The 12,851-nt window shown below is 41.3% G+C and overlaps 2 protein-coding genes and 1 non-coding gene across 3 annotated transcripts; 1 reads left to right on the top strand and 2 right to left on the bottom strand.

Moving 5' to 3' along the window:
- The first annotated feature begins 3,095 nt into the window (after positions 1-3,095).
- LOC4325454 (transcription factor DIVARICATA) lies at positions 3,096-5,869 on the top strand. The gene is made up of 3 exons (XM_015766331.3): positions 3,096-3,234; positions 3,759-4,257; positions 4,803-5,869. Exons 2-3 carry the CDS (start codon positions 3,815-3,817, stop codon positions 5,242-5,244), a joined length of 885 nt encoding a protein of 294 aa, XP_015621817.1. The 5' UTR covers positions 3,096-3,234; positions 3,759-3,814; the 3' UTR covers positions 5,245-5,869.
- A 2,739-nt stretch (positions 5,870-8,608) lies between these two features.
- TRNAD-GUC (transfer RNA aspartic acid (anticodon GUC)) lies at positions 8,609-8,680 on the bottom strand. Its single transcript has one exon. It is a non-coding gene; the product is annotated as a tRNA-Asp (tRNA).
- Positions 8,681-8,904: 224 nt separating this feature from the next.
- Positions 8,905-12,647, bottom strand: LOC4325452 (sulfoquinovosyl transferase SQD2-like). Its single transcript, XM_015780915.2, has 11 exons — positions 12,315-12,647; positions 11,825-11,891; positions 11,670-11,740; positions 11,113-11,230; positions 10,952-11,025; positions 10,631-10,686; positions 10,460-10,543; positions 10,271-10,358; positions 10,101-10,178; positions 9,910-9,966; positions 8,905-9,706 (listed from the first exon to the last, which is right to left on the bottom strand). The coding sequence occupies exons 1-11, from the start codon at positions 12,425-12,427 to the stop codon at positions 9,202-9,204; spliced, it is 1,311 nt and encodes a 436-aa protein (XP_015636401.2). The 5' UTR covers positions 12,428-12,647; the 3' UTR covers positions 8,905-9,201.
- Between the last annotated feature and the right edge of the window lie 204 nt (positions 12,648-12,851).

Here is a 12,851-nt window from a genome sequence, read left to right as displayed (position 1 = left end):
CATCACCTGAATCAATCATTTCTGAACCCCCAAAATAACATATATATTCTCCGCGTCTTCGGTCGCGGAAGAAAACAAACTATTTCAGTACTGACAAAGTTAACACATTTCAATTTTTCGTCTCTTTCAAACATCCAATAAAATTAGAGCGCTACAGAGAGAGCGACGAGGACGATTTCATTCTCAACCAGTGTCACTTTCCAAACTGTTTCCACAGCATTTGCATAGCTAGCTTGTTCACGCTGCCTGCTGCGTGCATGTATGATTAGTCAAAGTCAGTGTAGGATTAATTGTAATACTCCAGCTTCCACAACCATTTGTTGCTTCGATTCAAAGCGAGGCAGTTGTTTAATTGGGATCTGTTGTTTCTTTCTTTTTCGCTTTTTTTTTTCTCTTGGGGTGCAGATCGATCTTGACATGCATGCTTGTCCATCAGATTCAGAAAGCTCCCCTGTTTCGGTTGTACTTTCGCAGTCTTTTTTATGATTCCTGCTCCTGCTTTTGTGGCGATCTCATCTGCTTCTGCAGCAGCCAAGAAGCCATGTGCCACAAAATAAATGGAGGACCGGAGAAACATGAGATAACAAGAACAAGTCAGCTGTGTTCTGATGCAAATTGAGCTGAATAATTATCAGGCAAGAATTTGTCAGGAAGGTTGCAGTTTCAAGTCAAGAAAGACAGGAATTTCTTTTGTTATTCTTTCTCTCGGTCACCCGGGGAATCAAATGGAAATACTAGTCTGTCAAAGCAGTGAAGCACACATTTTTCTTCTTCACTTCGTTTTCTCTTCCTTTTGCTTTCAAGAAAGAAGATGTCACCAGTATAGATTCTGAGAATTGTGACTACAGCAAGCATTGAATGTGCTGTAATTTTCAGAATTTGTCCTTTGCATAGTACTTTGCGACAGCACACAGGAGAACGTACTACAATCCCTAACAAATTTGGGGTGTGTGGTAAAATTGGAAGTTTGTTTGAAATTGAAACGATGTGACGGAAAAGTTGGAAGTTTGTGTGTGTAAGAAAATTTTGATGTGATGAAAAAGTTGGAAGTTTGAAGAAAAAGTTTGAAACTAAACTCGGCCTTCAGCAATGCACATTCTTGAAACACCTAATTTCCAACACAAGTGTTGGGAGGATCAGCAGAGTGGAAATATTCTCCCAAATTGAAATAAATGAGTTTCAGATGTGCACTCTAAAGAAGGCATATCTGAACAGAGCTCTGAACATTATTCATGTGTTCAGCATGCATTAAATCCAAAATTTGCTAGTGTAGTGAATAACCTGTTTTAGTTGAAGAAGATGCTTTTTTTAATGCGCAAAAAGATTGCACGTCAATATATTATAAGAAAAGAGTTATATATAGTTACACAACGCAATCAGCTAAACTGGCTTAATGCTCTCAACAAAGTATGGAACGCAATTATTCACTAAAAGTAGGGAACATAAATACTTAAGCACATTTAAGATCTAGTTGGCTGCCCCTGGTTAGCATGGGAGTACCACATCGCTCTAAATTGTGTAAAGTACACATCTCCACATATGATCACAATAGATGTAGTTTTAGTAAACTTATACTCCCTCCATTCTAAAAAAAACCAACCTAATTCTAGATGTGATATATCCTAGTACTATGAATCTGGACATAAATCTGTCCAGATAATTCGTTGTACTAGAATAATCATAGATTTATTTTTTTTTTTGACAGAGGGAATATACAAGAACCAAGGCCTCTTTTGGAATGGAGGAATCTTTTTTTTAGAAAAAAATGAGCTAATTACTATAAAAATTATGTGTTCTAAAGAAGCCGTAAGTCTAAATTGGATTCAAGAGTAAAAGACTCTACCTTATCAGAGTCGGATCCCAACATTTATTTTTGGGTCGCTTACAACTGATTATAATTAAGACATAGCGCATTACTGACTAAAAAGTAATTTACGTGTAAACATTTTATATATGTATTTTTAGTGTCTTAAAGGTTATTAATACTAGAAAATAAACAACTGGAAAAATATCAAAATAAGCTCTGGATTTAGAATTTAAATTTTATCTGCAACTGATAAGCTAAAGAGCCGAGGTCATCCCAAACAATAAAATTATTCGTGATGGAGCTGAATCATTTCCTGTGAAATGACGAGATTAGTAGTGTGAAGCACCAATCATCTTTTACAAGGTTTGGGTCTGACAAATCCATATAAACCAAGAAGTTGAGGTTCAGGCTCACGCAAGCCGCCAACAACACGGACGAGCAACACTTACTTACTGCAAGAGAAAGCCAATCAATTATTTTTTTTTGTCTGCGATAAAACAATGACCGCCCAATGCTTGGCCAGCAAATCATATGCCCTCTCACCAAACGGATGACAGCAACAAGTCGATGAAACCCTCTTGATCTCTACTTGTCAACGGCGACTAATCATGTTCATCACCTGCACACACACAAAATTAAACATCTCACACCACAACTCCACCACCACTCCTTCCAAGCTCCCCAGCCACCTAAAGCAACACACAACAACTGTTATTTTATACACATACTGATTAATTAATGGCTGTTGATTAATTAGCTGGGCACACAGCTACAGTCACCCCCTGCACAAGTTGCATTAGAACAAACCATTCACTGACATGTAGCTACAACTCGGTTTGGTTAGAGCCTAGAGCTATATAGGCCTAATTTGACTGCTTTGCTGCCGACAGAAAACCACTATTACCAATTGCAAATTCTTTTTTGGTTTTCTATCAGTAGAAAAAGAATATAAACCTTTGCAATTAAGGATGTCAAAAACTCCAAATTCAGAAAAAGGTATTGGCCAAGTAGCATGTAGTGGAGGTAAAAGCAAAGCAAGGGGGGGAGGAAGAGAAGAGAAGAAGAGCAAGCCCAAGTGTGCATGCGTGTATGCGCACGCACGCACATATATGCGGCCTAGCTAGCTACCAGGCATCATACGGGTATTAGGTGTAATAATATATATATAGTGTAAAAGTCGGCCACAAGCTGAGATGCAAGGCCCAATCACCAGCTGCCACTCTCAAGAACCTGACTTTGGATCGCTATCCCTTTTGCTTCTTATTAGTGCTCAGGGAAAGAAAGCTATAGCAGTAGCTAAATAAGCCAGAGAGAGGCTAAGAGAGAGAGAGGTGAGGGGAGAGAAGAAATCCTCGCAGAATTCGAGCAAGAACCGAGGGAGATCGATCGCCTCTTGTCCTCGTTCCGAGGCAGAGATCGACCTGAAGGTGAGTGATTTTTTGGTGTTTGGTTAAATTTTGATTCTTTTTGGAGTTGATTTGGTTCTTGGTAATGCAATTTAGTGTGGTTCCAAACGTTGCCGTGTTTGTCTTGGATGAGGTTTGGTCAATTTGCTAAGAGATTTGTGAATTTTGGGTTTTTTTATTAATTAATCCAATCTGTTCTTGCAATCAATCTAATCTGTTCGGTAAGGTGCCTCTTATTCAGTTTGTTGGTACTCTCATCTCATCTAATCATAAGGGTAGGTGTTACAATTATCTCAGAGTTTCAGTTGATTTGCTCGTAGTAAAGATTCCAACCTTTTCTCCCCCCCTAAATCTCTCCTCCAATTCCATGTGTATCTCGTCTGATTTTGCATCAACGCAAGTTCCTGTTGATAAATTCCCGTGGCTTTTGCAAGCTTTTGCAAATTCGCAATGTTATTTAGAATCCGATCTTGTTCTGATACCCAAACAAAAAAAAAAGGAAAAAAAAAGAAAATCTCACCTTCTTATTTACTTCTACTTTCCAGTGAGCTGAGCTGCGGCAAGGAGGAGGAGGAGGAGGAGGAGGAGAAGGAGATTGGAGATGATGATGAGGGATGTGTGCATGGAGGTGCTGCCTCCGATGGACCACTACGCGTCGAGGGGGAACTGGTTCATGGCGCGCAAGTGGTCGCCGGAGGAGAACAAGCAGTTCGAGCGGGCGCTCGCCGGGCTGGACCTGCGGTGCCCGGACTGGGACCGGGTGGCGCGCGCCATCCCGGGCAGGTCGGCGCTCGAGGTCATGAACCACTTCAGGGACCTCGAGCTCGACGTCCAGCAGATCGAGAATGGCATGGTGCCCTTCCCGGTCTACGGCGCCGCCGCCGCCGGCGGCGCGTTCACACTGCAGTGGGATGGCGCCCATGGCGTCGGGGACTTCAGGAACGCGTACCGGTTCGGCGGCGGCGGCGGCGGGAAGCGGCACTTCGGCCGTACGCCGGAGCAGGAGAGGAAGAAAGGCGTGCCATGGACGGAGGAGGAGCACAAGTGAGTAGTAGTAACATTCACTTCTTGTTCTTCATCATCTTCTTCTTCTTCTCTTTGAGAGTGATTGATTATTACTATCTCATCGCTCTCTGTGTCATGATGCAGCAGCAACAGGATTTAGTTGGGGAGATTGAATTTTAGTTTTCTTTTGCTGAATTCACTAACCATCACTGTTTTTTGGTCGTTTACATCACCTGATGGCTATGGGAGTTTTATAACTTGGAATTATTCAAACCATGAACAATTGGGGGGATGGGGAGAGGGATTTTGAGTAGGAGAGGAAGGGGAATTTCTTTTGTTTCTTTGGATTCATTCACCATCACTTGATTTTTTTTTTTTTTGGGGGGGGGGGGGTTGGTTTACATCATTTTGATTGCTATGGAAGTCTTGCAACTTGGGTTAATCCATTTTCTTTCTTCATTATGATCCAAGAAACTGTCATGTAGCTTGATGTGTGAATGTTTAGGCCTTTGGTATAATCCGATCAGGATAAGCAAGAATTGGTGAACAGTTACTGATCATGATCATGCTTTGTTCTTTGCCAGGTTGTTCCTCTTAGGACTGAAGAAATATGGGAAAGGGGATTGGAGGAACATATCCCGCAATTTCGTGCAGACGAGGACGCCGACGCAGGTTGCCAGCCATGCGCAGAAGTATTTCATCAGGCTCAACTCCGGTGGCAAGGACAAGAGGAGATCCAGCATCCATGACATTACCACGGTTAACCTGACGGATGACCGGCCTCCCTCGCCATCACAGTCCTCCTTGATCAGCAATCAGTCCAACACATCAACTCTGACCGCAGCGGTTGCCCCCTTCTCATCGACGGCCGATGTCAAGCCACAGAATGCCGCGAATGCGTCCTTCAATTCGCCAAGCCGGACACTTGGGATGGCGGGTTACGGGATGGGATTGCAAGATCAAGGATTGCAGTGTGGTGGTCCTCTACATGATCAGTTGGCCGCGAGCCGAAGCATATTGTTTTAGATGAAACCAATCCAGGCAGCACCATGGATCAGATGTCTAGTGTAATATTGCCCTGCTTGTAGCTTCATCACTACCTGTATTGAAGTAATTAATTATGGGGAATTTTTCGGAACATAACAGAGGGGGTGTGGAGGGATCTTTGTGCCATGTTGGTGACTGATAACCTGTGATCCATAATTGTTGGCAATACTGAGAATGTAACGAAACGAACGTCAAGAACTTGATGCCGGTGGTATTTTCAGACAGTGATTGCTGCTAGTGCTGAACACTGATCATGCATGAAGTGGACTTTGTATTCAATCATGGATCCAGCTTTTGTGAGGTGGATGAGGAGAATTCTATTCACTATGTTCTTCTGGTCAGTGATGCACTGAGAAACACCGGTTGCCATCTGATTGAGGGGTTTCAGATCATGCTGTACTTCACACATACTTATCCACAGTTCTATCAATTTGCTCATTGGTGCTCCCCCCATTTGATGTTTGCATAGAATTTATTTGGATAAACGGAAAATAAGTTTGCTCTGAGTCATTCAGCATTATTACTACTTTCAGTTGCTCATCTAGTCAACTTTTCTTGTTTGTAGCTTCATTTTTATAATAAAATAATAACTTCTTTTTTTTAATTCTGTTGCTTGACCTTTGGTTGTTTGTGTGCAATTAAGTCCTATACTGTATTCTTCTGTGGCTCTATTGATGATGCTACTTCCACCAAAAATGAGATTGGTAATGAGTCAGAGTTGCACTAACTTGGCATCTCATGCTTTCTCTGCCCCCTTTTCCATCAACTTTATAATTCTTTTTTCCCCCTTCTTTTTGGCCCTGTTATTATTTCCCTCCTTGAGAAAGGCATCTCAGATATGAGACAGATCTTTGTGACAACAGTAAAGAATAGATCAGGGAGCAGCATTGAAAATGCCCAAATGTTGCCTACTCCTTCCTTCCCAAATGTAGTTATTTTTGGAGTTCAAATTTGTGGTAAAATGTAATTATTTCTCCACCTACCCCTTCATCTCAACCATCCTCTATTTAATTTCTTCGTATACTTTCTCTTCTCAACCAATCATAACCTTTCACCATTCAATTTCACCCCACTTCCCTAATTCTCGTGAAAACCTCTAGAAATGCTTACATTTTGGAACAGAGAGAGTGCTTCTGCTTTTCTTCTCTGCCCTGCCTCCTCACTTTGCAAATTGCAGGGCAAAAACAAAGTGGCCACTCACTCTCTGATGATGGAAGGCACTGTTGCATAGAACCTTCTGGTCTCATGTGGTTGCTGCTGCTTGAAATTCTTCAGGCCTATACTACTGGCTTTTCCATGTCACCTGATGTTCCACTCCAGCATCAAACGATTTAGTTAACACTTAACAACCCATTTTTCGCCCATGGAATGGAACACAGCTTCTGATGCTGATCTTCTTTGGGGCCATAAAGAATGTATCTTTTTCCATGTACTTTGTCATTTTGACAATATCTTCAGTGTCACGGAAGCATGGCCAATCGGTAGACGACGTGCAGAACATCCCTTACACCTTAATGTCAATTGGAAGTGACTCTTTTGCTGAAACTTTCTTCAGACCCTTACCTTATTAGTATAAGTTTCAGATATTTATTAGCCGTCAGAGCCTTGTGTTTTGTGTGAGTGAAGTATTTCTACAAAGAGATTGAAAGAAAAATACTAGTAGTACTATGGAGAGAGGTGAGTTGAGAAAACTGGGGGAAGAACACAGCCTAGAATGAATCAGTTCTCCAAGAAAGGTCACAATCACCAGCCACCAAATTGACAGGGATAACAGCTACAGTGTCAGACTGAATGGACCCTTTGCATCCATTCTTCAGATCAAAAGGTGGCAACCTTTCTGATGCACACAAGGTGATCATGTGTTCTGAAGAACTGCAGCTGTCAAGGTTGTAGAAGCCAGAATCTAAATTGGACAGTCAACAGATGCAGTAAGATGGACTGATTTGTTGTTCTTTTCTGGGTTTGCCAACTGGAAAAAAAAATCTAGATTAAGAAAACTAAAGGCTTATTAAAATAGGTGAAGGTGATCATTACTTGGCCATCTAGATTGAGTTTAACAAGAACAAAGTTGTTAAAGAAGATTTGGTAGTGGCAATCCCTGATGCAAGAAGTGACAGGGCGCAATATCATTCACAGTTTGTCACTGTTACTATTTAGCTACTGTTTGCTTCCACCTTTCAGGGCAACATAACCTTCCTCCTTTTCTTTCCCTTAAAATACTGATTGAAACAAGATTTATAACAACAATCTTAAACATTATTTCATTTGGTGATAGAAACAACACATCATACACAGTTCACACAACTTGTGGGTTGTGGAGAAAAAAAAAAGAGGTCTGATCTCTCCCCCACAGTCTGCATTTTTGCACAAGGTTTTCAGAGCAATCACAGATGTTGGCAGACAGATTAAGCTTCCACTGTTCTGCTTCCTCTTTGCCATCTAGGTAAGGCCAATTAACAGTAGACCACCAAAGCACAGAAGAGCAAGAGATAAATTTTAATAGGCATGTAGTGGCAATGCATGATTGAGCAAAGCTACAAGATAGATTTGCTTTCCTGGCATTACAGGACGTCATAGATGCCCTGGCTTTGATGCTGAAAAGGGCAACTTGGAAGGCCATCTGGTTCTTCACTGATCTTATCAGGGAAGGGTAGGAACAAAAAAAAAAAAAGGGGCAGGTTCACACCACTGTTACTGATGGAACTGAAAGCCAGGTTCAGCTTATGCAGGCACATGCAGACGTGCAACATGTCATGTGCAAGAAAGCAAAAATGATTTTGCATGCTTGGTCAGTAACTTGTCATTAGCAACTTCAATTTAGATGCGGTGTTTCCTCTGTTTGTCTATAGATTGCTTCAGAATCACAATCTGAAGTTTTATTTGTAACAAGGGAAACATGTCATCTTCAGGTCCAACTCTGCATATACGGAGTAGGAGATAGAAAGGAAACTTAGTATGATTCATCATGAGTCATGAACAACTAGAACCATCAAGGAGAAGATAAAGGAAGGTGCAACTTGAGTTTTAAGAAGATGATGATGAAGAATGCTTCTTTCCCTCCTGCAGCAAGCTAGAAATATCCGAAATATCTTGGTTGAGTACCAAAGGTGAATGTATTTTAAATTTTAAAAAGACATGAAACAAAAGGTGAATATAATTTTTAAAAAAGAGGCAACTTGAGTTTTAAGAAGATGATGATGAAGAATGCTTCTTTCCCTCCTGCAGCAAAGCTATAAATATCTGAAATATCTTGGTTGAGTACCAAAGGTGAATGTATTTTAAAATTTTAAAAGACATGAAACAAAGGGTGAGTATATTTTTTAAAAAGAGACAAAAAAAAAGACGCCGTTGCCGGGGATCGAACCCGGGTCACCCGCGTGACAGGCGGGAATACTCACCACTATACTACAACGACCTTGTTGGTTTTCAACCAAAACATTTATATATGATCTTATTTAAACAACCAAAATCTCAGATACATACTGGTTAGTATGAAAGATAGCCTGTCACAGCATCATATGGACATCAAAGTTCATGCACTGATACAGACGACTCAAGTTTCTGAAGATATTCAGATGTTGTTGTTCCCTCCTATTATTCCATTCCCAGGCAAAATAATCTGACATTCAGAGTAGCAGATAAGCTGAGAAAGTTCAGCATCTCAAGAGTTGATACCAAACTTTTCATTGCGTGCACAATAGCATCTTGATGTGTTGATGCCGTGGATTATAATCAAATACAGTTCATCACATCATGTCCCAACAAGGCAACACATTGTCCACTACAACAATACAGGCAACAAATGGCTTTGCCATACCATTCACAATTCCAATTCCATACAAAAAAAAGAGGAACTATCTCACCTATTGACACTGCACTATAGATCAGAAATTTACAAGGACCGGATCATGGCTGCAGAAGCATCCCCTTGAGGCTTCAGTGTTGTGTGATTCTGTTGACCTCAGGTGCTGGTAGGAACATCTGCGCCAGCCACTGCAACGGTTTGATCAATTCTGCGCGCTTCTTCCTCCAGTACCAGATCGCAGCATTGTAGAACTCGTTGCGGATCTTCTTGGAAGCTGCTCTCCAGTCGCACTTCTCCATCTCGGCTCTAGCCGTCATCCCCATGTTGTCTCTGAATTCCTTGTCCGTCAGCAATAGCTGAATCTTGCCAAGACAGTCTTCGAGGTCTCCTGGGGTGAACAGGAAGCTGGTCTTCCCTTCCTGATCTTCTGGAATTATATCAGGAACACCACCAGCACGAGCTGCAACGACCGGGACTCCAGATGACATGGACTCCAGGACTACTTGACCAAGTGTTTCGGACTCCGAGGGCATCACGAAAACATCACCGCTGGCATATGCCTGTGATAGCTCTTCGCCTTGCATCATTCCAGTGAACACGGCAGGCATCCCCTCAAACATCTTCTCCAGCTCACTCCTGTCATGTAATTGCAGAGAGCATGTAAGGCACACTAGTGGCAAAAAGCCCAAAGTAATTGATTCACCGAAGGTGTCCAATGAACATTTTCTGTAAACCGACAATGCAATAAATTTTGAGCTGCCGCTGTTCATGACAAACTGGAAGCTTAGGAAAAAAAAAGATATAGTATATAAAATGGCAAGGAACCACATATGATATACCTGTATGGTCCATCTCCAATAAATGCAATTCTTACTCCAGGCAGCCTATCCATTACCCTGCTCAGTCATGATTCAAAATTAGATCGAAGAACATTTAGTGCAAGACAGAGAAAAATATGGTGTTAATCATGTTTGTCAAAAGTAAGTCAAAAACCACATAAAACACAAAGTGTAGTAAGTATATAGCTCACGTTTTCAGAAAATCCAAGTTCTTTTCACGCCCAAAGCGTCCTACATGGATTATCAATGGTTTTTCAGGCTCACCGTCACTGAAAAGAATAGATATATAGCAGAAGTGTATGTAAGCAATTAATCTCAACCATGCACGGGAAATTCAGAGGGAAATGAAGTATGATGCCACCTTAGTCTAACTCGCATTTCGTGACTGCGGAACTTGGGATGGAAACTGGCTGAATCAACACCTTTGTTCCAAAGGCGTATTCTATTAGCTGAACAAGGAGGTAACATATATAATATTGACATGGGTACACAGTGTATACCAAGAAGGCAGAAAATAAGATCTGAACATGTAATACAGATATGGACCAACCTGATATAACATGGGCAGTTTCAAAATCTTTGCTGATAGCAACAGATGGCACTAATGTTAGATCAGCAGCTCTATGAAGGAACCCTGTTTGCCGGATCGAATCAATGTTTTCATCACATAAAAATCTGACTGTTTATGAAAGTATAAATGAAATGGGAGTATAATGCTTACTTATGACTTGCCACATTGGCTCTACAAGCCAGCTAAATGTATATCTTGGAATGTATCTGCAGGGGGAAAAACATTAGTACAGCTATGATGAATAGCTCAAAATAGTTCATATAATACTTCCAGTATTGCCACCCGCTAAAAGGCTTTTACTGGGAAATGGCGATCAAATATCAACATACATCTATAATATATGCAAATCCCTTTTTATGGTTGGTCATAAACTTTACAATAAAAAAACCTGAAATGAAATATGAACAGTAAACTACTGAATTGCCCAGGAAAAAAAAGAATCTGTTGCAGTATAATTCAGTATTTACTTACACTGGGACATGGGTGTGATAGGACATCACTAGAGGGACACCGAGCAGTTTAGCAATAGCAAGTGCCCCAAAAACCTGTATGTCCAACAGAGAGGCATCAAATTTAGTGGTTAAGTAGTAGACAATATTTGATGATTAGCTTGGTTGTCAGTATGAAATTACCATAATTCCAGGTGAGGATGCATGAATGATGTCAGGCTTGAACTTTGCAACCTCCGAAATAATCCTAGGACTGAGTGCCAGCGAGAGAGGAACTTTTCCATACATTGGACAGGGAAAGCTGGAAAGGATGAGCAAACAGCTGTAAACACAATAATAGGCCACCAAAAGGCACTACATATCATATGATTCAACAAAAAAGATTCTGATGCTTCCACTTTTCAAAGCTTGATATCTAGTATACTGTATTTACTAGTTCATATAACTAGATTATTTTAAGAAGCTGGTACTTGAATTGGTTTATGAATTGAGCTATAACTAACGGAATGACCTAAACCCTAACTGTATCAACTAAATTAGAAATTAAACTGTTCATGAAGTAGACCGTAATTGTGGTAGTTAAAGTTTCTGTTGCAGTGTTGGTGCTCATTAGGTGGTCCCCATTTTCGTTTTCGAAACAGTAGTTTTACAAGTCTTGAGATCTTCGGTAGTTCAGTAGCTACTGCCTAAGCTGCTAATATCCTAAGATATAAAAGTAGAAAGAAGTATCTTGAGTTTACCTCCATGAACCAATAACCTTGGCACCATGGAATTCTTGGGGAACCCCCTCATGGTTGGTCACAACAATCACCTGCACGCACAAGACATGTACAAAATGAAGTCACAAACTAGCAACCTATAATTTTCAACATTTCTAGCTTTTTGCTGAATTTACCTCATCCCCCATTTCGCGCAAGTGCTTGATGAAGTTCTGAAACCGGTTCTTGTACCCAGAGATGTAACTGCAAACATGAAACATGAAAGATGAAAACTTGCTCAAAATACGAATCAAACATTCAAACCAGAATGAACAATATAGGTCATTCCTCTGCTCATATTAGGCAAGAAAAATGCAATAATTCGCTTCCCGTCCTTACTACTACTAATTCATCTTAATCAAAAAATATAATACTAATTCATCAGCTAATTGGGGGTTGGCTTCCTTAATCTCCACACTTAATTCACCTGAAGTTTACTCCATTTTTGTCCTATCTTCACGAATCCCAAGACCCGAGAAGGATCCAAAAACTCTTTCGACAAACCAAGCAACCACAAGAAAGTAGTGAACAGACTCATCGATCTGGACAAGAATGCGTGCAAAGGCCAGCTATGAAACCCCTCAAAACCCCAAGAAAGAGAGAGAGAGAAAAGTCAATAATCCTTACGCGAACGGAGACGGCTCGACGAAGAGCGCGACGCGGCGAGGGCGCGCGGCCTCGTCGAGCAGCAGCGGCGGCGCCTCCTCCATCTCGTCCTTGATCTCGGCCCCAATCACCATTGCCAAGAAACCCAAGAACACAGCACACACACAAAAAAAAAAGAAGAAGCAATCCTTCTCCTCGCTACCGGCGTTTGCGTGCGCCTCGAGTCGACGGTGTTGTGGTGGAGCAAGGAAGAGGAGGAGGAGGAGCTCGACACGCCGCGTATATAAGCGAGGCGAGGAAGAAGAAGAAGAGGAGGAAGAGATTGGAGTGTGGAGTTGGGGAGTAGGGAATTGTGGGGGATATTCCATGGGAGGGGTGGAGAATATTGGAGGGAAGGGAACCAAGCTGGGAACTTTGCAAGGCATATGCCTTTTTTTTTTCTTCTTCTTCTTCAGCTAAGAGCAGATACAGTAGCAGCCTATAAGCCAGCTATAAATATATTTTAAAGAGATAAAAGAAAAGAGAGAAGAGCAACGGGCTACAGATCTATAGCCAGCT

The sequence above is a fragment of the Oryza sativa genome, chromosome 1 (genome assembly GCF_034140825.1).
Source record: "Oryza sativa Japonica Group chromosome 1, ASM3414082v1".
Classification (NCBI taxonomy): Eukaryota; Viridiplantae; Streptophyta; class Magnoliopsida; order Poales; family Poaceae; genus Oryza; species Oryza sativa.
The sequence above is the reverse complement of the archived record's forward strand: the minus strand, read 5'-3'. Positions and strand labels throughout refer to the sequence as shown.